At 38.3% G+C, this 27,676-nt stretch overlaps 1 protein-coding gene and 1 pseudogene across 1 annotated transcript in view; one reads left to right on the forward strand and one right to left on the reverse strand.

The window, feature by feature from the left end:
* The first annotated feature begins 4,729 nt into the window (after positions 1 to 4,729).
* The window catches only part of SCAF8 (SR-related CTD associated factor 8), a 158,918-nt gene continuing 135,971 nt past the window's right edge, over positions 4,730 to 27,676 (forward strand). Inside the window, 4 exon segments of the mRNA XM_042940135.1 lie at positions 4,730 to 4,904; positions 5,248 to 5,331; positions 11,528 to 11,560; positions 11,562 to 11,591. Coding sequence (XP_042796069.1) covers positions 4,824 to 4,904; positions 5,248 to 5,331; positions 11,528 to 11,560; positions 11,562 to 11,591 — 228 coding nt within the window. The 5' untranslated portion in view covers positions 4,730 to 4,823.
* LOC122220520 lies at positions 23,718 to 24,164 on the reverse strand (annotated as a pseudogene).

Raw genomic sequence — 27,676 nt, forward strand, 5'->3', positions numbered from 1 at the left:
CACAGGCAACCTGCAGTAGTGTTCCCTCGGAAAGTCTGGGGGCAACAAGTGAAGGTTGTGTTTGTAGGCCAAGCAAATAATTTGGATCAGGAGTGTGTGTGTTAGAAGTAAGGAAAGATTCATTGTGAGGGCAAAGACGTGAATCTGCTGGTTTATTCGTTGTAAGGGGAAACGTTCAGTTTAAATCGATAGTTACACTATGGAGCCTGGAAATGTAGAAGTCTTCCTTGGTCTTTGACTACTGCTACTACTGGTGATGATATGTTCTGTTTTACCTTCAGCCATTTGAAGAGCCACCCTTTAACAGACAATGGAACACACCTACCAAACTCAAAATTGCTACTTAATTTAAGCTGGTGAAAGCAAAATGTTTACTTTGTATCTTCAGTATCTTATGACCCTCTTATACCACTTGGTTTCAGTATCAAGTTTGGTGAATTATAGCGTGCCCATTAAAAAAAAATGAGATACAAAAAGATTGAATTATTGTAAAGGGGTGCCTGGCTGGCTCAGTTGGTAGAGCATGTGACTCTTGATCTTGGGGTTTAGTTGGAACCCCACACTGGGTGTAGAGATTACTTAAAAATAAAATCTTAAAAAAAAAAAAAAACACCTCACAATCCCGGCACACTAAAATACTTTTCAAATATAGTTTTTCACTTTTTGCATATGTATTTTTACAGCTGAAATACATTAACAGTTTATCTTACTCCTGTGTACTTAGTAGTCTATCAAATGCATTTCCCATATTTCTTATTCTAACCATTTAAAAAATTACTGTGGTTAAATATGCCTGACATAAAATTTATCATTTTAAGTATTTTAAAATGTACATTTCTGTAGCACTAGGTACATTCACATTGTTGTGCAACCATCATCACCATCCATCTCCAGAACTTTTTCATCATCCCCAGATGAACTCTATACTCCCCATTCCTGCCTTCCCCTGGCAACCAAGATCTACTCAGTCTCCATGAATCTGACTATTCTAGGTACCTTATATGAGTGGAATCATGTGATATTTGTCTCATTGTGTCTTATTTACTTCACTCTGCATAATGTCTTCAAGGTTCATGCATGTTGTGGTGTCAGAAATCCCTCCCATTTTCAAGTTAAATAATACTCCATTATATGTGAATATACCACATTTTACTTATCCATTCATCAATCAATGGATGCTTGGGCTGTTGCCACCTTTTAGTTATTGTGAATAGTGCTGCTATGAACATGGGTGTAAAAATATCTGTTCAAGTCCCTTCTTTCCATTCTTTCGGACATTTACCCATTCGTGGACTTGGTGGATGATACGGTAATTCTATGTTTAATTTTTGAGGAACCACCATGCCATTCCCCAAGTCTAATCATTTCTATTGACTGTATAATATCCCATTTGTTTTCTATACCTTTATTTCCCAAGCCATTCCAGAATGTTTTCGAAGGATCCTCAAGTTTTCATCCCCCCCCCCCCCCATTGGATGGGAATGAGTTTTGGTTTAAACAATGCTCCAGGTTTTTGTCCCAGTTAAAAACAAAAGCAAAAACAAAAACTCATATATGGGAGCACCTGGGTGGCTCAGTTGGTTAAGCATCTGACTTCGTCCTAGGTCAGGATCTCACCATTCCCAAGTTCGAGCCCCACATCGGGCTCTGTGCTGACAGCTCAGAGCCTGGAGCCTGCTTTGGATTCTGTGTCTCCCTCTCTCTGCCCCTCCCCCACTCACGCTCTGTCTCTCTCAAAAATAAACATTAAAGAAACCCCTTATATACACATATTGTTACTTCTGATAGCTGATAATTAAGTTGATTTTTGCTTCGTGTCATCTCACAACTATTCCCTTGTACCTAGGAAGTGCCCTATCCACAGGAGCAAGTCCTCTCTAGCTAGACCTCTGCTTTCCAATCTGGTCGTCACTAGCACACATTTAAACTTGAATCAGTTAGAGTGAAATAAAAAATAAAAATTCTTTCCCTCAGTTGCACGAGCCACATTTCCAGTACATAATAGTCACATAGAGCTAGTGCTACTGACTTGGGTGACACAGATGTAGAACATTCCCATGATCCCAGAAAGTTCTGTGGTGAGTGCTGCTCTAGACTCTGACCTTTCGGCGAATTGGAGCCTATGAGTTATTCCCAGAAATGACTAAATCCGAAGGGACAGGCCCATGATACCACATTCAGAAGAGAATGTCACAAACTCTAAAACGTGAGTTTCATCGTTTATAATGGGCATATCTCTTCCAGGGGCAGGAATACTTCTGCCTACTATTTCCCCTATCATTCTTCTTCAAAATATGAATTAATGGCCTTAAGTTTTTGGGTGATGGTCACCTAATCCAAGTTGGATCAATTAAATTCCATCTCCTTCCCTTGGAATTTGAAAGCGGGAAAGTGTTCAGTCAAGTCCTCTAGGTGTTTAGAACTATAAAGCCAGGAACATAAGTCCTATCTCACTAGTAAAACAGATTTGGATAAAGTAACAGAAAGAAAATGAAAGCAGGTAAGCAGAGATTAGGGTGCTGTTTAGGGTTTCTGTATTCTGGTTTCTTAGGCCCATCTGCATTCCTGACTTTGGAATCAAGGACAAAACCTACCCACATCCTAATAGTGAATTCTTGTATGCTGAAGTTAACTTAGATTGGTTTGTTTTGTCATACTGGGAATTGGAACCCTAACTAATACACACACGTACATACACTATAGATATGGGTATTGCCATGTTCACATTGTAGAGGTATGCGTGGTTGTGCAAAACATCGTACTTAGTTGTTGCACTGGGCCTCCTCCAGACTCCCTGTAGCTCCTCTGATCTTTCTCTACTTTTCCTCTTGCTTTACTTCCTTCTCATCTCAGTGCTCAGGCTGTCCTCTACTTTTTCCCTCTTCTTTTCCTTCTCTTGATCAAAGTATGCCCTTTGCTATCTTTCCGGCGTGGAAGCTTTATAAAATCAAGCCATGTAACATATTAACAACTGGCTTTATTCTTTAGCCTGTATTGCATTTTACTCTCTCAGGCCTAGGTAATTCAGTCAACGTTCATTAATGAATGACTGAATAAATAATCCCCGACAGGCCAAAGCAGTGGATGTTGAGCTTTAGAATCTGGTCTGAATAGAACTGAGTAGGGTAACTGTGCAAATTTAGCACACTACTTTTACTTTAGATGGACTGATTAGGAGAGACCTCACCTCTAGGACAGGATGAGTCAACTATGAAAAGAATCCCGGCATCAGCATCCCAGAGGGAAGGGACACATACAAGTGTTCTAGGTAGGAAAATGCTTAGTGTTGCCCAGGAACAGAAAGGAGGCCAGGGTGGACAGAGTGGAGATAGGAAGGCAGAGTAGCATGAGCCCTGGGAGGCAGGGCCTTCAGGCCCTGGTAAAAGGTTATGACAATATCTGAAGAGCAATAGGAAAATTCTAAAGGGATTTAAGCAAGGAAGTGACCTCATCTGAGTTGTGTTAAAAAAAAAAAAAAAAAGTCCTTCTGGCTAGTTTGGAGAATGAATTTTAGGACGACAAGCAGGGGACCAGTTAGGAGGCTATAACAATTGTTGGCCAAGAGATCATAAGCGCCAGGCCTATGAGGATTGGAGGCCAAAGGACATGGAGCACTTTGTGACCACATTTGAGGTTTTGAAGATAGAAATATAAGCTCTTACTGATGAAAAAGTTGCCCTTTTTACCTTTTAAGTAGCCAGCCCCCATGTTAAAGTTGTTAATGAGTAGACCTAGACCCTAGGGAATCAAGAAGGGCATGCCTCTCCGTTTCATAGGCTCTGGGCTCAGCTCTTACCAAAGTACCTTGAGACCAACAATCCCCCAGCATAAAATCCTGCCATTTTCCTCCCGTTCCTTTGAGTGAACTTGGGAGGTGACTGCTGAAAAAAAGACTCTCAGCAAGAGGACTGCAGCGTTTGGGGTTCGGTGGTACACCCCTAACTTTTAATTTCAATAAATTTTGCTTTTAATTTGGTATTGGTTATTTTACATTGCACAAAGTGAGAGCAGGCATTTTGCTAGCAGCATCTCCCTTTTCATCACGAATATTGTATTCACCGTTTCAACTCCAAACAACCAAGGGCAAAATTCCTTTAAAATAATTCATCTGCCATTAAAAATGAGTTTCCCTTTCACCTATACAAATCTCGTGCATCTGGGACCCGCTTCCCGCCGCACAGACAAATGCTCTCATTGTCTGTGCACCAGTCCCCCTGGATTTTATGCAGCGTGCATTTCCTGCTCGGAGCTGCTTGCTGGCTGTGTGCGTGCTTCCCTCGTCCCCCTGCCCCCATCCGGATCCGAGGCTTTTGTTTCTCACATTTCCTCGAGACGCTATTAAAATGCATGGACTCATCGTTACTAAATAAATGAATGACTAGGAACTTTTTTCTTGGCTGTTAACCTTTAGGCCACTGTCCAGTGAAGTTCTCAAAGGCACGTGAACCCAGCATCTCACGTAAAGGGGCCAATCCACATGCAAACAACCGAAACGTGGACATTATTTCCCAAACTTGTCGTGTTACGGGGACACTTTGGCATTTCTCAGAGAAACGCTTTGCAGGGCCCTCCAAGGGCGGGCCGCGGCGCCCCACGCCGCCGCAGCGCTCGCTCCCGCGTCCGCAAGGCGCGAGGAGGGGGCGAGGAGCTGGCCGCCCCGGGCCGAGCGGAGCGGGACCTCCGGGCGGCGACGCTCTGGCCCGAGCTGGCTCGTTGGTTTCCGCGCGGCCGCTCGGGCCCGCGCGGTCCAGTCACCAGGGGGCGCGCTGGCCGGCGCCGCGGATCTCCGAGCTGCGCGGCCCGACTCGCGTCCGCCATATTGGATGCCGCAGCCGCTGCTGCCAGCGCTTCCTCCTCCGTCTTCGCTGTGCGCTGCTGGTTCCTGCGGCCCGAGCGGCGGGGAGGTGAAACAGGAGTCTGACGAAGGAAGAAGAAGGAGGGGGTGGGGAGTGTAGGGGACGGGGCTAGAGGGCGGAGGACCGAGACCGAGCGGGGCTGAGAAGAGAAGGCGCCGCGGCCCAGCCCCTCCCCCGCCCGCTGCCGACCCGCCCCGGCAGCGCCTGTGTTCCCCAGACCGGCGCTCCGCCCGCCCTAGCGGCCATGCCGGAGCCTCGCTGCCCCTGAGGGAGTCTTTCCCTGCCAGTGCTTGCCCTTCCGCTTCGGCCCCAGGGTCGCAGCGGCCGGGTCTCCCGCCGGCGCCCCTCCTCGCGGCGGCGCCGCCGCCCGCGTCTCGCTCTTCCCACCCAGTGCAGTGGCCGCCGCCTCTTCCGCCGCCGGGCTCGGGGCCTCCGCACCGACAACATGGAGGCTGTGAAAACCTTCAATAGCGAGGTTGGTATTGCAGTCTAGCTTCCCCTCCTACCCATACCTCCCACCGGGACGAGGCCCGCGTGAGCCGGGTGGGTGCGGGCCTGCAGGATTTCCCAGGGTGGGGCGAGTGGCGGCCTAGCTGTGTCGGGGAGGAGGGGGAGGGGTGTTTCTCTGCCCCGCGCCCCTCCCCCGAGTCCGAGGGGAGGGCTGGGGGAGGGCCGCCCCGGGGCGGAGGGAGGTTCCGGTGTCTCCGGCGCCCTATTGAGTGGCTTAGGGGTTGGAGGGAAGGCCCCGTTGGGCCCTCCCCCGGAGGCTCCTGGCTGGTCTCTCGGGGTCAGTTCCGCCGAGGCCTGGCCCGCCCACCTCTTTCGTGGGCTTGCGGGATGTTAACTGCACGGCGGACGTCGCTGCCCAGACTTCCCCGGGGTCCTTAATGAGGCAGGCACCGATGAGGGTAGTACAGGAAGGGAACCTAACAGGGGTGATGATCTATGGTCACGTTGTACGTACTGTTTATATTTGAGATACTGTTGGCTAGGTAACCTGCCAGCTAGGGACTTAACGCTAAGAGAATGGTTGATGGGGACGCAGGATTGTTACTTGTCCCTCCTCTCATCATTAGGGCATAAAGACACAAATGGTAGGCAGAGGTCTGTGCTTCAGGAGAGGGAAGATGTTGGGGAAGCCTTTCCCACGGGCTCATTCATAATGTCAAATCTAACACTGGATTTTAAAGCAGGCGTCCAGTTTTCACTATTTAATTGAATTCACTAGTCTGAAAGGAGACAGGTTTTAATAAAGTACGTTATTTTTTTTTTTAAACTCCGACGTAAATAGATCTTAATGCAAACATTAAACATAACGAGCACCTATCTACATAGCCAGAATTATCCTTATCTGTCTTGGAAAGAATTTTAATGTGATGTTAACTAAAGTCGCATGAATTTTATGAACTTCTGATGCGGAAGTGCTGGTACTCTATTCAATAGTGTCATTAACAAAATCTTAAATATTCACCTTTTAAAATACCAGACATGTTACTGTTGATAATATGAAGAGGATAATGCTTTTTTTAAAACTGTCTTACATTTTTTTTTCTTTTATTTCTTCTTCCTTTTCTTTTTTTTAAGAATTGGCATTTGGGAAGCTTAGCAAAGAGGCTAAATAAAAGTTAGATAACATTCGTGTGAGTTGGGCTCTCCATATTACAGTACACAGCAATGACACAGATGAAAACAAACTTTTTTTTTTTTTTTTTATAAAGGATTTTCTTTTTTGGTATTGGATTTTCTTTCTCTTTTTTAACCATTTAATAAACAGAGCGGTAGACTTGGAAATCTTTTTTCCATTTTATTTATGAATTGACAGCTAATAACTACAAAATTTGGTTTTTTCAGCAATACTATGTAGTGCTTAAAATCTAAAAGAAAAAATATTGGTACTGTATGTTCCAATTTATTGCTAATAGTTTCTCAGCTGTGCGGGAAAGAAAACAGCTCTATGTAGCCTTTTTATTTGCTACATACTGTGTTACAGCACTATGGAATGTTAAAGTTTTAAGAATTACATATTTTTTAAAAAAAGCCTTTCTCTTATTTCCAGTGCAGTGATTTGACTTACCCCCACCCACACTTTTTTTTTTTTTTTCTAAGTTTATTTTTTTAGTAATCTCTGCATCCAACGTGGGGCTAGAACTCCCAGCTCGGAGATCAAGAGTCACATGCCTTTCTGACTGAGCCAGCCAGGTGCTCCTACCTCACCCCTTTTTGATGGGTGTTTCTTCTGTTTGTCTAGGGGTTTCCTAATATATATCTTCCCTCACTGCAGCACCCGCCCTCCCCACAAAATTTTGAATAGGATCCCTCATGTGATAGAGTAAAGGTGCTAACTACACTATGGTTGTCACAATAGAGCACAGTGGAATAGAAATGGTATATCAGTTTTTCAATTTAGTATTGCCATTAAGGATAGGGGGCCTAATATTTACATGGCTAGCTGTATATTTAACCTGTTTTCTCATCTAGTCTTTACAGGAATTTGAAATTGGCAGTAGTAGTTCCATTTTAGTGTACGTAGCGCGCTCCCCTTTCTCCCTATGGATTTCAAAGAAGTTAGAAAATCTTTCAACTTTTATTTACTAATCTGCTCAAACTTCACCATGTTTGAATGTGGAGTTAGCTTAAAAATAGCAATATGGAGTCATAGAGTGTTGGGGGAGGGAAGTACTGTCAAAAAAGATTCAGAGGAATATACTTTTTGTTTTAAACACAAAATACATAATCTTTTTTTCTGATTTTGAATATAGTTTCTGCGAATGTAATGCTTGCTGTTGTAGTAATTTTGTTACAAGCAAGCATATAGTCATGGGAAATAGTTCAGTAATGAATATTTTCCATTAAATCATGTATCGTAAAGGGTAAAAATAAAAAAAGAATCTTGAGTTATAGTATTAGGAGAAAAGGATGTTTTAGAATGTTTACTTATAGTGAATTTGGCTTTTAAAGCCTGATTTAAAATATGCTTAGGTTTTATGGCTTGCTAATTCTCAGGTTATTATTATTTTTTTAAGTTTATTTATTTTGAGAGAGAGAGAGCATGTGTGGGAGAGCTGGAGAGGAGCAGAGAGAGAGGGAGAGAGAATCCCAAGCAGGCTCCATGCCGTCGGCACAGAGCCCAACGTGAGGAGCTCGATTTCACAAACTGTGAGATACGGCCTGAGCTGAAACCAACAGTTGGACCCTCAGCTGACTGAGCCACCCAGGCACCCCAGTTCTCAGGTTTTTTAATATTGACCCCCTTCCAGCATTGGCTTGAAAATAGGGACATACAGTACCAGAGATTTGAAAGTTAAGAATATTGATTTTTTTTTTTAAGATTTTATTTTTAAGTAATCTCTACATCCAACGTGGGGCTTGACATCACAACCCTGAGATCTAGAGTCACATGCTCTATCGATTGAGCCAGCCAGCCAACCCAAGTTAAGAATATAGATTTTTAATTTACAAACCATGGATGAGTTTCAGTCTGAAAATTCATGCCTTATGCATCGTGTTTCTGAATCATGGTCAACAGGTGCTGCTGCCCCCACCCTTACCCACCATAATCTGTCAAAGGGAGTCTGTGCCCTCTCCTTCCCTGTGTTCAAAATCACTGTCAGAAGATCCTTTATGTGGTAAATTCCTTAGTTATCTTGAGTTCAATGAGATTGAGGTCTAAGAACTGATATTTAAGTGCCCACTGTGCTAGTTTTGTGAGAAAGCCGTCATTTACAGATAAGCGTCATCATTGTGATGAGTTAATCCCAGGAGCAGTAATGTCAGTTCTGAAATGATGAAAGAAAGTTTGTCCACATTGGAATATAAGATTCCCTAAGAGTCAGTGCTTGACCTGGGCAGTTAACTGAGAGAATTATTACCATTACAAGTATTGTAGTTGTAGCTGCTCCGAGATGGTGTCATACCCTTGTTACGGTGGTTTAGAGTTCTCACTTCAGTGAAAGGGGACTCGTTGGTCTGCTTAAATTCTGTTAACTATTTTAGGACCACAGCTGATTACTGGAATGCGGCAGTTTTATGTGAGCTGTCCCTAAGAATGCCACTGAATGGTGGTCATTGTGGTAGGGTTATTACTTTGTTTTTGAAAAGATGAAAAAGACTAGCAATGCATAACTCTTTCCTCAGAAAATCATAACTTAATTGGAGAGGGCACTTTCATGATAAAGGAACTCTTTTTTCAAATAATTTTTTTATTTATTTTAATGTTTATTTTTTTAAGAGACGGAGAGACAGAGTGTGAGTGGGGAAGGGGCAGAGAGCGAGAGGGAGACACAGAATCCGAAGCAGGCTCCAGGCTCTGAGCTGTCAGCACAGAGCCTGATGCGGGGATCCAACCCACCAGCCGTGAGATCATGACCTGAGCTGAAGTCAGACGCTTAATGGACTGAGCCACCCAGGCGCCCCCATGATCAAGGAGCTCTTAAAGTAATACATGGAAAATATAAGCATCTGTTATGCACTGGCTATACTTAGACAAAGTAATTAGAGGAAATGAATTTTACTTGTGTGTTGGATTCTTTAAATTTTTAAGGACTTATTATACTTCAACAAGTTAACATTAATACTTTAACATAATCAAATACCAGTTAGTGATCAGTTTTTTCCCCCTAGATTCTTTGTATAGCTTGTTGAATTACTATAGTTGTTTTTTCTATCATGATCCATTTCTCTTGCTGCTCAGAAAAGGCTGAGTGGGATAATAAAGAACCAGATATGTAGATTTGAGATGTGTCCAGTAAATTACCACAATGCAAATTTTGGATTTGCCTTGGTTCATAAATTCTGAAATGGTTCTAGTACCTTTTATCATCTTTAGGATGCCTAAATTCTTGGTGTGTTTTGTCCTTAGGATCCTTCAGTTAGTCAAGATTAGCAGATGTAGACTTTTAAGAGTCACGTTAACACCTAGGACATTTTCCTCTTCTGTGTCTTGTCTTTCACACTGAAAGTGAAGTCCCATCTCTGTTTTATTTCATTTCCAGTTTTGTTTCCATAGTGTTCATTTGTCCAACTATAGGACTTTTTATAATCTTCCCACCAGTATCTAGTAGTAGACATGGGATGGTGAACAGTGGAAAAGGTAGAGGGAGTAATAAATAAAAACGTGTGAATTTTGTTTTTATTTGTGTATTTTTCTTTTGTCTGTGGTTCAGGAAAGGAATTTTATGTGAAGCGACCAGAAGACATTGCATTTCTGTTTCATTTTCACCTACCAGGGAATCTGTCTCCTATTTCCTTTCCTTTCCTGTTTTAATCCTTTCCTTTCCTGTTTTAACTTTCTAGTGAGTACTCTGGTTAATTGTATCAATCAAGCCATCTTTTTTGTTTCCATGCTGTGAAACTCTCTTAAAGATAGGCATACTTAGTGTTATAAAGGGAGGAACCCTTCACTAACGCCTCCCTGCTCCAGTGGTTTAGATTAGGGTTTTTCACCCTCAGTACTATTGATGTTTTGGGCTGGATAATTATTTGTTGTGAGGAGCTGTTCTGTGCGTTATATGAAGTTTGGCAGGGATCCTGGCCTCTACCCACAAGGTGCCACTATTGTGACAACCAGAAATGTCTGCACATTATCAAATGCCCCTTGGGGAACAAAATAGACCTTGGTTGAGAATCACTGATTTAATTCCCATTACATGATCTTAGAAAACTGTACTTTCACTCTTAGTGATTACTGTAAGTAATATAATAATAGTTTTTCCTACCAGACGATAAGTTTCATGAGGACAGTGACCATATATTTTCATTGCCTCATATCCTCAGTACATAGCACAGTACCTTAATACATAGTGTGTGTCAAATAAATACTTCTTGAATGAATGAATGAGTGGTATTCTATGGACTGAATGACCTGGATCAAGGTAGTTAACATTTCTGGACATTTGGTTTTCTCCTATGTAAAGAAAATGATTGATTTGAGATATTTAGGTTTCCTGTTAGAAGATTCTTTGATTAAATATAAAATTAATGTGGGGGTAGAAATTTTTTAATTGAAACTCTGATCTGTTTGTAATGTTCAGTTTACTAAGGAGAGATCATTGGGAGGGGACTATTCCATTTGAAGGTTCTAGTTAGATTAAGCTTCATTTTTTGATTATGCTATTTCCAAACCTTTTTTTGCTTTACTGTTTTTCATTTTAAAGCAATGTATGATAAAAGTTGTGGGGTTTTTCCTTATATTATTTTGAAAATTTAGAAAACAAGGATAATGGAGATTGATAATAATGCTTTTTGAGAACATGCTTGGGAGTGTTATAGTCTTAATTGTTCAAGATTAAATGTAAGCATTTTTTTGGCAAGATTGAAATAGCTCTATCATTTTATTTAGGCTAGCACTGAGTTTGTTATAGTAACTTTGGTTGACATTTAGGGGACATCTGTATTCCCCAGATTCCTAAATAGTCATATTTTATGATCGCTTGCTTCTTTTTTTAGAAGTATAGTTGGCTTAGAATTAGTGATGATATTACTAGTCGCACATGGAATTTCAGATATCTCTTTCTAGGGCCAGTTTTGCTGTTATTGGACAACTTCTAACTCAAAATGGTATGAGAAAATGTAATCAACCTTGACCTTGAACACTGGCTGAGCTCCTGAACTCGAATGAGCTCATTTTATCTGGTTTTGTTTTCTCAACATCTTTCTCTACTCCTCTCTCTCAGGATTGTGCCTCTACTCCTGCTTGTACAGACTGCTTTTTCCAGCAGCATGGACACAAGAAGCATAGTAAGATGATTATAACGCACATAAGGCAGGCCCTTTGGAAAATACTAGGTTTAAATTGGAAGTGAAATGATGTCTTGATTATATGGGCCATACTTGGGAAGTGGAATAAATTTTGTCACTTCGAATATGTTAGTAATCTTAAAGAGAACATCTAGGGAATAGTTGAATTTCTTCACAAAAAATAGGTTAAGTGGAAAAAAAAGTTATTGTGCTTAATAGTGAGCATAAATCATATATACTCTTGCTGCATTTACTTACATTCTGCTCCACATAACTTTACTGTAATGCAAAAGGAATATAACATTACCTATTTAATGTGAATAAATTGCAAACCTGTTAATTTGGTGGTTGGAAATAAAATACATCTTATATTTTGAGGAAGTTCTTCAAACTATAAGATGATAGATCATTGACAGATATACTGCAGGGTTGGAGAAACAAAAAGACTACATCAAATTTTTGGTTTTCTAATTATGAAGGAGCAGATTTTGGTAGAGCTACTGATATGAGAAATAAATGCTGAAAAGAAATTTTTCTGTAGCCTGTAAATTCTTATGTAAGTTAATTCTATCTCAAGTTTGATGATAAACGATGCATTTGTGCTTTGGTTTTTAATTTTATGCATTTGGTCTTCTGATCTGGTTTTACAAGAATTTCTTACACACCATATTTTAAACTCAGGGAAGGATATGTAAATGCATTGTGTCGTCTACTATAGGTCAGGAAGTGTCTCGGTAACTTTGACCTTACCACATTTGGTCGGAATGGAGAATAGAGAATATTTGTTAACGTGTCTTAAACACAGTTATGGCTATGAAGTTAATGTGTGCCAAATTTGTTTTTACAGTAATTCCACAACTTAATATAATTTATGTAGGTTGATTTGAAAGACCTAGGATTTTATTCTTTCATTTAGCCAATAAAGTGCTTACCCATGTACCAGACACTTTTCTGTCTGCTGGGACACAGTGGTAAACAAGACAAGCAGGAAGCATACCCTTTTTGGAGCTGATGTTCTTTTAATCCTCCCCTGCCTCGATCCGCCTTATGTGCCTGAGTGAGGTGGTGCAGAGCTGGTGAGGCTGTGCGGGCAGGCCCGACGCTGGGGCTCTGCACTTTGGGGACTGGCTAGCCGCAGCCCTTCTCACTTCTGGTTGCTCCTCTCAGCATTTTGCCTTAAAGAGTCTAGAATGCTCATCTGTTATTCAAAATAGACATGAGTAAGTAGACTTCTTTCAACAAGAACATGGTCTTATGTTTCAATAGTGGGAAAACAAGATGAGCTACATTAAGTTTTATTTTATACCAAATTTTGTATCATGTGTTTATAGAAATCAGTTTTTATTTTGAAATCGTAACTATTGCATAACAGCTGTAGGAATGTTTCCCTTTGTCACTGAAGTATTTGTCTCCACATGCAAATGATTAAAAACTTGTCTTAAGTGGTGACGAAACCTTTATGAATTTGGAGAATAAGTTAATAAGTATTTTTATTTTTAAAGCAAACTTTTGCTTAAGTACATGAAAAAATCGGGTTCTCTTTCTTATAAATGCTTATTCTTTGAATTTGATTGGATTCCTTAGGGCTAATTTGAGTAGCTTGTCAGTGAAAGATGAAACACTTTGGATTGTGTATCTTACGTCTTGGTATATAGAATTTTGGAAATGATATAAAGATCTTTTTATACTGGGTCACAGTCCCTAAAAGGTTTACTGGTACATCTGAAACTAATAGTGTTCTATGTCAGTTATATTTTACTTAAAAAAATAAGTTGACCAAATCCTAGTTCATGGCTTTTTAAAATTTAGTAAGATTTTTACACTGTAAAGTTTTATGGTAAAAAAATAAATAGATTGGGGTGTTTGAATTTATTGAAATATTTGAAGTATATGGGTAAAAAGAATGTTGAGTAAGTGAAAATTTTTATAAACCAAAATATATAGCAGATACCTACTTTCTGCAACAGCTGTTTGCTGTGATGAAAGATGTGTGGCTTAGGTCTTTTTGAAATACTTTTGTTTACCATTGTTAAAAGTGAGCCACTTTACAGTATATAGTGTGCTCTGACCCTCTTGACCCCAACCATCAAGTTTCAGTGGAAGTTTAGGATAAGCTTTTGAGAAAAGGATAGGTGCTACTCTCCTTTTACCAACTAGAAAACTGAGGCCACCGTTGTGGTTTTACCAACAAAATGTGACTTTGTAAGTATTAGAGCTGAAACTGGAAGAGACAGACCCAGGTTTCAACCTTTGCTTGAGATATGTTCTTACCCTTGTGTAAAGAACTATCACTCAGTTTTTCACAATTCCTTTTTACTGTCGTAATGTCCAAGTATAAATTAGCCTTTTCCCACTTTTGAACTTTATTTTGACAACTTCAGATTTACAGAAAAGTTACAAGAATGAAGGATTTTATGTACACTTCATCTTGACTTCTCTACCTAATTATGTTAATGAACCATTTTTGCTGTTTTGTTCACTCCCTCTTCACATGCACATGAAAACACACAAACTTTTTCAGGCATTTTGATAGGAAATGCAATTCATTTTACTTTTAAGTGGCTGTTTTCTACAAGCAGTGACATTCTTTTACATAGCCATAGTATAGGAATCAACATCAGGAAATTAACCTTGATATAATGCAGTTGTTTGCAGATCTTGATCAGATTTTATTAATTATATCAGTAATGTCCTTAATAACGGAAAGAGTAAATGCTACTCCACACCTTGAATTCATTCATCTTGTTTCTTCAGTATCCTTTACCCTGAAACAGTTGGTTATAACTCTTTGTCTTTTATGACCTTTGATTGTATTGAATGATAATAGGCCAGTTATTTTTAGAATTTTCTCAGTTTGAGTTTTCTTCTGTTGCTTAATGATTAGGTTAAGCTTACACATTTTTCGCATTCTGCAGAAATGATATTGTGTTCTCAGAAAGCACATGGTGTCTATTTATCCCATTAATAGGAATGTTAACTCCCCTCCCCCCTCCCAAGGTTTCTCTGTTGTAAAGATACTATTTATCCCTTTGTAACAAGTATCTTATGGGGAGGTATTTTGAAACTAAGCACATACCTTGTTGCTTATCGAACGTTAACCCATTTGTTTAAGCATCTGTTTAATTCTTGCCTTGAATCAGTACTAATGCCAAAAGGTGATTTTCTAAGTCTATCATTTCTTTATTATTAGCATTCTGTAAGAGCTTTTCCTTCTTCCCCCTTAATGTGTTTATGTATATGTATGCATATCAGTATGAACTCGTGGATTTTTTTTTTTTTTTTTTTTAATCATTGGGGTTTTTTGATGGAGAGTGTCTCAGTTTTGACCAGTCAGAGCTATTTCAAGCTGTCTTTTGTGTCCTTTTGATGTGTGGTCGTTATGTATTGAGAATTCTCTTTCTTACATAATAAGATATTCCCACCCCAGCCTTGGAATCAGCCATTCCTCCAAGGAATTCTAGTTTCTTCTTGTGGATATTTATTAGTGGATTAATCTAGAAATTATATATATTATATACATATGTATATAATATATAACAATACTGCATATATGTATACATGTATACATGTATACATATGTACATAAACATATATACACATAAATTTTTGGTTTTTAACTGTCTGCCTATCTAAAAAGCCATGGATTCACCCTGATAACCTCCATTTCCAGTCCAACAACTGTAGGGTTCATTCTAGCTTTTCCCCTTTCCAATTCTGTAATTACTTTCTCTGACAGCAAGAAAACTAGTTTCTGTTACCCACAGTGTATTTACATATTTGATCAAACCTAAAACACACAGAAAGTAGTTTCAGAATTGCTAAACCATATGTCTCTGAAAACAAACGTATTAATGAGCATTTAATATTTGTTTATAGTTCTCTTTTTTCTTTTCTTTTCTTTTTTTTTTTTTTTTTTTTTACCTGAGGGTATATAGTCAAAATGCTATGTTTAAACATGGCTTGGTTAATTTTTTCCCCTTAATGTGGTTCTGCTATTCATTTGAAGTATAATTAGATTGGGTTTTTTTGTATTCCATTTTGGTTTTTTTCTTCCTTTGTCCATTTTTGGTATTTTATTCCTTTAGTGTGGAAGACATTAAACCCAAATTAACTTTATTCTTCCCTTTTTATTAGTTTCAGCATTTGTAACCATTTATGTTGTGGTTTAAAAATGTTTCTTAACATTTTTCAAATCAAAAAGCCAGAATTCAGAAGTTTAGATGTAGAGAAGGTTTTAGGTGAAAGATGTGTTTCTAATATTGTAGATTCATAGGTGAAAGAAGTGTGTATTCAAAAAACTTTCATTCTCTTGTGAGTGGAATCTCCATCCACAAGGACCAGTAAACTCTTTCTCTAGAGGACCAGATAGTAAATATTTTTAGGTTGTGTTAGCCACTTGAGGTCTCTTTCACAGATTTTTTTTTTTTTTAACTTATTTTGAGAGAGAGTGCGTGAGTGTGGGGGAGGGGTAGAGAGAGAGGGAAAGGAGGAGAATCCCCAAGCAGGCTCCATGCTGTCAGTGCAAAGCTAGACATGGGGCCTGAACTCATGAACCCGTGAGACCATGACCTGAGTCGAAATCCAATCAGACGCTTAACTGACTGAGCCACCCAGGTGCCCATCTTTTACATATTCTTTAGAACAATTTTTTTTGATATTTATTTATGAGAGAGAGAGAGAGAGAGAGAGAGAGAGCAGGGGAGGGGCAGAGAGAGGAGACACAGAATCCGAAGCAGGTTCCAAGCTCTGAGCTGTCAGCACAGAGCCTGATAGGGGGCTCCAACCCATGAACCGTGAAATCATGATCCAAGCTGAAGTTGCACATTTACCGACTGAGCCATCAGGTGCCCCTCTTTCACATATTCTTGTTGGTCTTTCACAATTCTTTTAAAATATGAAAATGTTCTTGGCTTGAGGGCCTACAAAAATAGGCCATAGGCCATAACCTTGCTGGCTCCTACTGGAAACTTTGAAACCTGAGAACTTGATTAATAGTATGCTACTTATAATAATTATAATTGAGCAGGAAGATATATTCCTTGTGGCTTTATAATAGGCTTATTTGGACATCAGCAATAGGAACAAACAACTTAAAAAGCTGCCTTAGTGAAAATAATTTATTTAAAATTTTTGAGCACTTACACCAAGTGTAGATGCTATTCTAGGCTCTAGAGATTTAATAGTGTACAAAACAGACTCCACAACAAAACACAACCCTACCCCCCGCCAAAAAAAAAAAAAAAATCTGCCCTCGTCAAGTTTACATTCAGTTTTGTGTGTGGATGTTTTCACAGTTTTATAAAATTCATGTTTTTTGTTTTTTTCATTTAGTGACATTTATCTATTAATTGTTTTCAGGGGTGCCTGGGGTGGCTCAGTCAGTTAAGTGTCTGACTTTTGGTTTCAGCTTAGGTCATGATCTCATGGTTCGTGTGTTTGAGCTCTCGGCTGCCAGCACAGAGCCTGCTTGGATTTTCTCTCTCCCTCTCTCCCCGCCCCTCCCCTGCTCATGCTGTCTCTGTCTTTCTCCCCCAAAGTAAATAAACTTAAAAAGAAATACTTACAAAAATAAAAAAATTATTTTCATATTAATTGCAGAGTGAGCATTTTCTTGAAAACTGGATTAAAAATGCAGCAAAAGGGGCACTTTAAAAAGCTTGGCTCATTGCTTCCCATCTACTAATACTACTTTTGTGTGTGTGTGAAGTGTGATTTTTTTATTTGAAAATGATTCTTAGTCCTGATGCTTTCAGGTTATAGCTATACTAACTCACTAGAAGATGACAAGCTAAGCCTCATTAATTGGGACAAAGAACCCAGACTTAATTTAGTGATAAATATATGTGTGTTGTATAATCTTAATTTAAAAAAAATTTTTTTTAATGTTTATTTTTGAGAGAGAGGGAGAGAGACAGAATGTGTGCGGGGGAGGGGCAGAGAGGGGGGGAGGGGGGGAGAAGCTGGCTCCAGGCCCTGAGCTGTCAGGGCAGAGCCCAGCTTGGGGCTCGAACCCATGAACATGAGATCATGACCTGAGCTGAAATCGGATGCTCAATCTACTGAGCTGCCCAGGCGCCCCTGTTATAGAATCTTTAAAAAATATTATTCAGATACATTAGTCTTTAAGGCTTTAACGAATGAATGATAATGGAATGATTCTTAAAAATACCATCTGGGGCGTGCAGGTGGCTCAGTTGGTTAAGTGTCCGACTTTGGCTCAGGTTATGTTCTCACAGCTGGTGGGTTCGAGCCCCGCATCAGGCTCTGTGCTGACAGCTCAGAGCCTGGAGGGAGCCTGCTTTGGATTCTATATCTTCCTCTCTCTCTCTGCCCCTTCCCCACTCAAACTCTGTCTCTCTGTCTCTTAAAAAAAATAAACATTAAAAAAAATTGTTTTAAAATACTGTCTGAAGTTGCTAAATGTAGTTTTCTTGAAATAGGGAGAACATGTCCTGATAGTGTGAGTATTTATTTATCTAATAAAAGCTCCAGAGCTATGTGCAGGTTACCTATCTAGTCCCTGGCTAAATACTGAATAAAACTCATCACAGCGAGTTTTTACAATGTTGTAAGTTTGTTGTAAAAGGATTTTTACCTTTGAGTAGTTTTTCTACAAGCATTTAATTAACCAGTAAGTGCCCTTTTTAAAAACTTTATTGAGGTATGAGTAACTGCTCTTGTAAGGATTATTAACACCTTGAAGTTTTTACACCAAGAAAAATATTATGGTAATTACTCTTATTGAGCAAAATTTTCCAAATTCTTGTTTCTATTTCTGTCAGGAGAACTCAAAACCTTTTTTATAGGCCTGTCTCTGCTTTTGTGGCAATTGTAGGAACAAGGGTTGTAACCAACTTAGCTGAAGGGTATTGACATTTTAAAGGAGTTGGCCAGAGATACCACATCATTCCTTGTACAGAATTTCCCAGTTTTTTAACTCATTTGCATAATCAAAGGATTAAGATGCCTTAGGCCTGTTACAGCTGTAATAATTAATGATTCGAGATAATTCTGTGAGAACTTCTTTATTTACAAGTCCTTCAAGATCGTTAGACCATTTTTTCATTCTATTTTACTTAGAATTTTCCAGTTGCTACAATGTAATTATAGCTGATGAAGGTTTTCATGTAATAGGAACTAGTGGTTGGAAAGAATGCTGCAAAGAAGTAGTTGCTGGTTGTTTGAGCTTTATTTTTTATGCATATGTGCCGGCTATCAGGCATTGTATTCTGCAGAGTGGTTATCAGCCTTAAAACTTAGATACCTGTGTTCTGTTTCTCAATTCATATTCCAATAGGGGTGAGAATGGGAATGGATTACTACAAAGTAGTAGTAGATTACTACAAGTAGGTAGTGTAATGAATATTATGTTACAGAAAGTAGTGATACAGCATGTGTAAACTGTGTGTAAGCTCTTTATTGTGTATGTCATGATGTATACAGAATGAGAGAGGAGATGTTATGTGATGCAAAGGATAGATGATTTTCAAGAAAATAGAAGCTTTAGGTAGGGGATGGGGTTGGGTAGATGATGGAAAATGGGCCAGGGATGTTCTGATGAAGGGCCTTTGTACACTGTATGTAAGACCTCATTTTTAATCAAAGAGGATTGGAGATTCTGAAGGGTTTTGAAATTGTGTTTCAGAAAAATGAGTAGTATCTTTGAAACAGGGCAGGACAATGGAGGGATGAGATTAGAAGGGAGGCTAAATTAGTATAGAGAAGATGAGGGGTTCAACTAGAGTGATAATAGGGAGAAGAAAAAGGGATGAATGCAAGAGAAATTTCATAATAATAAGGAGCTAGATATGAGGACAAGGGTGGTGCCAGGGCTTTAGCTAAGTGACAAAGTAAATAAAGGGGTATGGTATCAATCACTAAGAGGGGCAGATCAGGAGGAGCTAAAAACTTGAGAAAGATAATTTGGTGGGTTGGGTTGAAGGGAGATCGTTTTTAATAACCTGGAATAAAAGGAAGATCTTTACTATGGAAGGACTGAAATACTACCCATATCTCAACCACCAAAAGTTACTTTTACTATTTTGCTGAATACAGTAGTAATTTTGAGAGTTTTCTAGGGAGATGATACAGAAAAGAGAAGCAGGCTTAAGGCAAAATCTTGTGGAATCTTTATGTTCTTCAGTTTTTTAATTTATTTTTTTTAAGATAAGACTTCGATCCATTCTGTTATATTGTATTTGTGAATATGAGACATTTAAAAGCAACTCTGTATGCATAGGATGCTTGATTTTAAACTCTGCTTATGATGCAATTGCTTTTCTTCTGTGCAATTGAAATATAAGTTGTATATGGAGAGATCTGTGAGTAAGATTGATTTAATTTTCTTTAAGGTTTTTATTAGAATTTCTTAACATTGAGCTTACTCATATCATTCAGCATTTTATTAGCTCCTGTTAGCCACATCATTCTTTATCTTATTTAACTATGTCTGTAATAACCAATTGTGAACGTGAAATTGTAAAGGTAAAGACTACATCATTAGAAATATAGAACCCGTTATTTATCTGAGAAATTTCAGCTAATATGGTTTGTGGGGATCTGTTTTGAAGAGGATTTAAAAATGAATTATTCTTTCTCATTTTTTTTTTTTTTGGCCATTTCATTATTATTAGTACTTCTAAAATTAAAGGATATAAAACTCATATCATTTCATTTCAATGTTTCACAAAAGACATAGGGAACTGAAATTAAACAAAGTTGGATTGTTTGGATCTCAGGGAAAATTTAAACTAAAGAGTTACTTTTATATATGTGTATGTTTGTTTATATTTATGGATTTTGGTTTCTCCCATGGAGAATCATTTGTTTCCTTTGACTTTAGGGTACTCAGAGACCATTACAGTCATGTGACACATTTGTAGCTATAGGCATAACTGAAGTGTGTGGTTCTATGATTGGGTTTCTTGTTTACTTCCGTGCTTAGACTTGATTTCCAGAAATTACAGATTTTAGACCTGAAAGATGTATATCACTTAACAAACAAACAAAGATGTGTATCACTTAACAAACTCATTTTATGGATGAATAATCAAGACCGAGAGACGATGAAACTTACTTAGTATCAAAGACACATAGTCAGCAACCAAATTAGAATTTCTGCTCTTGTGACTCATTTTAGCCTTCTTATTTTTTCAGCGTGTATTTGTTTAGTGAGATTTTGGTAGTACTTAATGTGTGTGTGTGTTGGATGTAGAGGAGTGGAAATAGGGTATTTTAGTTGATTATTATCATTTCATGCTGCCCCTGGGTCAGGATAAGGAATGAACTATTATGTTATACTGCTGCTCTCCTGCCCATAAGATAAGGTGCCATAGGAAAATATGCATACCTTGGCAGAGAAGTACCACACAGTAACACCCCTCTAGCCAGCAGTTTTCTAGCAATTCATCCCTCTCCAGAAAAGTGAAAAAGCCATTGGGTCAAAGCTCACGTATCTTACACCTTCTTTGTGGGAAAGGAGTACAATTACTCTGTAAGCCTGTATCCTTAGCATCTTCCTAATGTTCACATTTTAATAGTGGTGGCTACTTTGTAACTACCTTTAGATTTTCTGGGACTGCTGTTTTTACAAGGCTTCTGGTTCAGGTATTTTAAAGCAAGGCTGCAGGGTCACTGTGGTTACTGTCACAGTAGGATGTGATTGTAGTTGACAAGGGAAGAGATAGTTGTTGTATCATTTATAAAATGGGGTTACACAAGATAACCTTTAGGATTTCTTTAATATTAACCCTGATGAACAAGTTTTCTAATTAATTTTTCTTGGCTTCAGTTTACTTATTTCAAAAATAAAGATAATGATGCCTTCCTTGACCACCTCTAAGAATTTGTTTAAATATTTAAAATATTGGCTTGTTTTAGAATGTTTAGAAAAGCTCGTTTAAGTAAAATAGTAAAATTATTTTTTCAGTATTTGCGAAGTTAATACAAGTTCTAGGGACACCTGGTTAGCTCGCTCGGTTAAGCGTCTGACTCTTGATTTTGGCTCAGGTCATGATCCCATGGTTGAGGGATTGAGCCCTGTGTTGGGCTCCATGCTGACCGCACAGAGCCTGCTTGGGATTCTCTCTCTGCCCCTCCCTAGCTTGCTCTCTCTCAAAAATAAACATTAAATAAATACAAGTTCTAATATTATGTTTTTAAAATTTTTTTAAGTGATTATTTCAGAGAGAGAGAGAGAGAGAGAGAGAGAGAGCGCGCGCGCAAGGGAGGGGCAGAGAGAAAGGGAGACACAGAATTGGAAGCAGGCTCCAGGCTCCACACTGTCAGTGCAGAGGCCCATGCAGAACTCCGTCTCACGAACTGTGAGATCATGACCTGAGCTGAAGTTGGATGCTTAACTGATTGAGCCACTGAGACGACCCCAAGAAAATCTATTTTAAAGTTATTAGGAGTATAATTTTGCACTAGAATGTATAAAGTATTTATTTTACACAGATACATATATACACACTTACAGTATTTGTGTATGTACATAGGTGCGTATAGAAAATTCTGGAAGGCAATCTACCAGTCTTTTAATAGTGGTCATTTCTTAAGAGAGCAGTAGGTGGATAGTGTGCAGTGAATGAGATCTTTCAATATTTGGAATTTTTCATTTGGAATTACCATGTTACATTTATAATATCCCTCAAACCCAAAATACTACGTTTCTTAGCTTTTGTGAGTTAGTCTATCTTAATAATAATACTATTTTTTTAATGTTTTATTTTATTTTTGAGAGAGAGAGTGCAAGCAGGGGAGGGGCAGAGAGAGAGGGAGACACAGAATCTGAAGCAGGTTCCAGGCTCTGAGCTGTCAGCACAGAGCCCAACGCGGGGCCTGAACCCATGAACCATGAGATCATGACGTGAGCTGAAGTTGGACATTCAGTCAACTGAGCCGCCTGGGCACCCAATGATACTGCTACTTTTCAATGCTAATTAATATAATGAGATCACATTTTGTATATATCAACTGCACATTTATTTTTAATATTTATTTATTTTGAGATAGAGCACGCACATGAGCAGAGGAGGGGCTGAGAGAGGGGGAGAGAGAATTCCAAGGAGGCTCTGTGATGTCAGTGCAGAGCCCAGTGAGGGGCTGGAATTCATGAACCATGAAATTGTGACCTGAACCAAAATCAAGAGTTGGATGCTTAACCAGCTGAGCCACCCAGGTGCCCCTGACTAAATCCTTTAGAGAGTGAGCTTGCTTGTTAAAGGTTGGAAGATTGTTAAACCTTATTTGACGATTGCTTAAAATTCATATTGAAGTGAAATTTGTTTAGCTGTTACTTGGTCAGTAGATGCATAAGCTTCATAATCTGATGTCTTTTGATCAGAGTCTTCTTGGTTATTAGTTAGGTTGATGCTACTCAATGGCAGTGTCTCCACAAGCATCTACCGTCTTACTCAGTGGCTCACTTGTGTATGTTCAGTTGGCTGCTAGCTGGTGGGCTGTTTTGTTGGGTGTTTGGAAACCGAGCGTCTGGGTAGGCAGAAGAACTGGGTTTGGGACATGGTTCTGTAGCTTACTACCAATTTGAATTGCGTTAGGTTACTTACCCTAAATTTATCCATCTATAAAATGAGAACAATATTAATGTGTCATTCTGAAGATAAAAGCGATACAGCCTTTATGATAGTACTTAATAATTGACAAAGTGTATGAAAAGTCATTATTACTATCTTTCTTCTTCATCATGCTACTGCCTGTCCCTTGTTTTAATTCTGTATATTTGTTGCTCATATTTCTGGAATCATTTCACCCGAAGGCCTGGTAGGCTCTTGTTCTTATTCTCTCTCTGATACTTAGTCTTTGGTATTTATTCTTTATTTCTTTAACTGTTATCTCTTCAGGAATGACTTGTATTTTTGCTTTTCTCTTCTGGGATTCAGTCTCATGTTTTTTTAGTTATTTTGTATCCATGTGCACGTGAAATTATATTGTTATCACTTGAATCTAAACTTGTATTCCTTCCACAAACTTCTTTTAGACTTTCTCTTTTTTTCTTCTCATTTTATATAAAAGAATATTTTAATTCTTGTCCTTAGGAACTGGAAAGACTATACATATTTGGAAATGAGCCTGTACCAAACACTGGCCAAAGAAAAATCTGCGACTTTATGCCTTATCTTTGTTCTGGTCACTCAGAGATACAGTGTTATCAGCTGTGATTGTTGTTGCTTTTTGCCTCACATTATTTTTGTCTGTGTGTTCAACGTAGTCTACTTTCCCTTCTGCATAGATACAGGACCCCCTTTTCACATTCTAATATGCCACATCTCTGAGGCCTGATGGGAATACTAATATTCTGTGTTATGTTGTCTTGTGACTGACATCACCCATCTGGTATGTTTCACTTTCCCCTGATTGCCACATCTTATTCATTGTTAGAGAAAATATTGTGACTGGGTTTTTCTTTTCCACCTGTCTCATGACAGGGTTCTGACCCTCTTGCCCAGGTAACTGCATACGATTAAGAGATGTTTCAAGAACGAAGCTGCTAGCTATTTCAGATTCCTGTCTTACAAAGTGATGGAACAGCTCTGATGCAGGTTTTCAAAACATGGCTTTTATTTGCTTTTCCTACAGTCTAGTCTTCCGTCCTCCCCGGATGCTCTAGCCTGAACCTAGACTTCCTCTTTATGTCAGTAGTAAAATCATACTCCCAAATACCCAGACTTGAGAACTTGGAATTTTCCTAGTTGCCTCTTTCATTTATATCTTCTCAGTCATAAAATCCAATGAGTTATTTTTAAAAATGTGTTCTGCATCCTTCCTTTTTATTCTTAGTATTAAATAATAAAAATAAAATGTTGATACTTTAGTCCAGGTCCTCATTATGTCCCCCCTTTGGTTTGTTATAGTTAGTTTTGAGTTGGCTTTTAATTTACTATTCTCTGTTCTCTCTAGGTCATACTGTAGAACTAAGTCTTTTTATATTATTAGATTAATTTTTACTACATTAATCTTTTCAGACCACTGTTTTGCTTGAATTGCTTTATACTTTTAAACACATTTCATATTACCTTTGCGTTCAACTGTGCAGACTTCTTAGCTATGGGTTTCAGGCTTTTTATAAGACTATATTTTAGAAATGAGTAAGATATTTATAAGTAAATGTAGAAGTGTGCTTATCATATACATCGTATATACACAACACTATGAAATGGGAACATTATAGTAATATATGAAGGTATGCATTATATATTCTTATCTATGTGTCTTATTGTTTTGGTACTCTGATTCTCCAGTAGGAAAGCACAGCATTCTATTGATATTCTAATGAATTCCCATTAGGAAATAGCCCTCTTCTCCAATCCTTCTTGAAAATTGCTATTTGTAAAGAGAGATTTATTGATGAGTGTGTTATGAATGTAAATAGTGTGGAAGCAGAATCACAGCTGTTAACAGAAATGCTCTCTTTTTCCAGTCAGCGCATTTCACTTCCGTTTTCTTTATTAAACCTTTTCTCTGTTAGCAAATGCATATACATTTCATTTGTTTGAATGTAGCATTTTTTATCCTGGCATTAAATTATGCCATGTGTTTTGTTTTCATGAGGCAAAATCTTCAGTTTCTCATGGGTCCCCCAAATTTTAAATACCACTTTAGTATATTATTCCTCTGTTAAATGCAAATGAGAATTTGAGAGAAGAGAAACAAAGATCCTCAGCCACTAATAGTTAAGTAAATTGTTTTCCCATACATCAGTTTTTTAATATACACACCTCAAATTAGTGTCTTCACAGAATTACCCGTGATTACATTTTAAAGACATTAGGGATAATTAGCTGACCATGGTGAATTTCAGAATGCTAAGAATCTGCTATATCATAGTAATGGTATGTCACTGACCTCCCCTTCTATGTCAGTAGATTGTTACATATTTGAGGTGAAGTTCTTCAAGGTTTTTGTTGTTGTTGTTCTTGTTGTTGGTTTTTTTTTTTTTTTTTTGGTTTCTTAAGGGCTTAATATTGTGCATATCTGCAGATCTAGTTAGTGACTGTTGGTTTAATTATATTTAAATCATTGTTTGGCTTTGACCTATTAATTGGTTGAATTTGGCTTGGTATTTCTCAGTTCTTTGTTTTTAGTTGATAACACCTTGATAATAAGACTTTATTGATCTGAGTAAGAATATTGAGTGGTGATGATTAACTCTGAAAGTCAATTTGAAAATTGTATAGAAGAATGATTATTATACAATATTGTAAATGATATTGGGGATTATTTCAGAGTGAAGCATTCTTCTGCTTTGAAATAATTTCTTATTTTCATGAATATTGGCATAGAATTATAAATAAAAGGCTGCAAAGATTTTTTTTTTTTTAATGTTTATTTTTGAGAGAGAGAGCGAGCAAGCAGGGGAGGGGCAGAGAGAGAGGGAGACAGAGAATCGGAAGCAGGCTCCACACTGTCAGCATAGAGCCTGACATGGGGCTTAAACTCAACAAACCATGAGATCATGACCTGAGCCGAAACCAAGAATGGATGCTTAACAGACTTGAGCCACCCAGGTGCCCAAGGCTGGAAAGATTGAAGTTCAGGGGGGGAAAATAAATGTATATCTTTACCTGTGGTTTTCATATTCCACTTCTTTGAGCAAAATAGATCTGTTTCATTTGAGTGAATTTAAATATGAAGAAGCCTGATAAATTTTTGCCGATTTGTATTTGGTTACTTGATTACCGTTGGAACCCAGTAAGCTGCTTGATCAAAGTTGAATATGCATATATGTGGATACCTGATACGTTCAAGGAACTATTTTAGACATTGTGGAGGATATGAAATAAAAGATACTGATATTGGTTCCTGTTTATTGAAGGTTTACAATATGTGAGGTCAGTGCTTTCCAAAGTGGGTGGATGAATGGAAAGATGGATAGCCAGGTAGGTAGGTAGATAGAGACAGACAGACAGACAGACTAAACAGAGAACAAATTATGACCAAATAAATTTACCCTTGTGATAAGATTGCTGTGAAGGTCATAAGCAGGGTGTATAACGGTTGCAGGAGGATATATACATCACTAGTGGCACAGTGTGATTTAAGATATGAAAGTTAACTCCCTTTTCCCATTTTACTGATTACAACTAGGAAAAAGTCTGAGTTTTGTACCACTATGTCTTTTACATTTCTAGGTATTTGCTGTCTTTAAAAAAATAAAACAGATTGCACTTTAGACTCAGCCTTTGGCAAGAATTATCCAGAGAGAATTTAATCATGTTTTACTTTCCTTATAATTAATTTTAGTATTACCTTCTACTTATGACTGTGGGCTAGCTAGAACAGTGTCTCAAATTTTTACAACCCACAATAAGAAATATAATTTGTGGGGGTACCTGGGTGGCTCAGTTGGTTGAGTGTCCAACTCGTGATTTCAGCTCAGGTCATGATCCCAGGGTCGTGGGATCAAGCCCAATGTCAGGCTCCACACTGAGCATGGAGCCTGCTTAAGATATTCTCCCTCTGCTCCTCTCTCCTGCTCGTGCGCTGTCTCTCTCTCTCTCTTGCTCTCTCTCAAATTAAAAAAAAAGAAGCAATTTAATATGTGTCATGAGCCAATAGTCACATATGTAAATATAACAGGACACAAGTCTCACCCAAGAGTAGTCAGTGTGTACTTCATTATTTTCTATTTTATTCTGTTTTATTTTAATTGGGCTATAATTACCATGAAAAAGTTTTCATCTAGTTGATTAATTAAATTATGGTTTGAAAAAAAGTAAAAGAAATGCATGAAATAGAAAAAGGAATGTGTGGTAGGACTTTTGTTTAATTGTAAGAAAATTATGTGTGCCTAATAAATTATATTCAGTTGTTATAACACATTTTTCTGAATGTTTTTCTTATTTTTACATTTAATTCTTACATTTATAAAACTAGTTATTACAGATATTTTATATTTGTCATGTAATATATTAGGTGTTTCCATATTTCCATGTTAATAATGTATGTATGTTAGCTTTCTGTCTCTTAGAATACCTTACTAAATTTTTATTCTTGAACATTTTTTAACTGTTATATAAAATGTTGATGTGGGGGCGCCTGGGTGGCTCAGTTGGTTAAGTGTCTGA

The sequence above is a fragment of the Panthera leo genome, chromosome B2 (genome assembly GCF_018350215.1).
Source record: "Panthera leo isolate Ple1 chromosome B2, P.leo_Ple1_pat1.1, whole genome shotgun sequence".
NCBI classification, from domain to species: Eukaryota; Metazoa; Chordata; class Mammalia; order Carnivora; family Felidae; genus Panthera; species Panthera leo.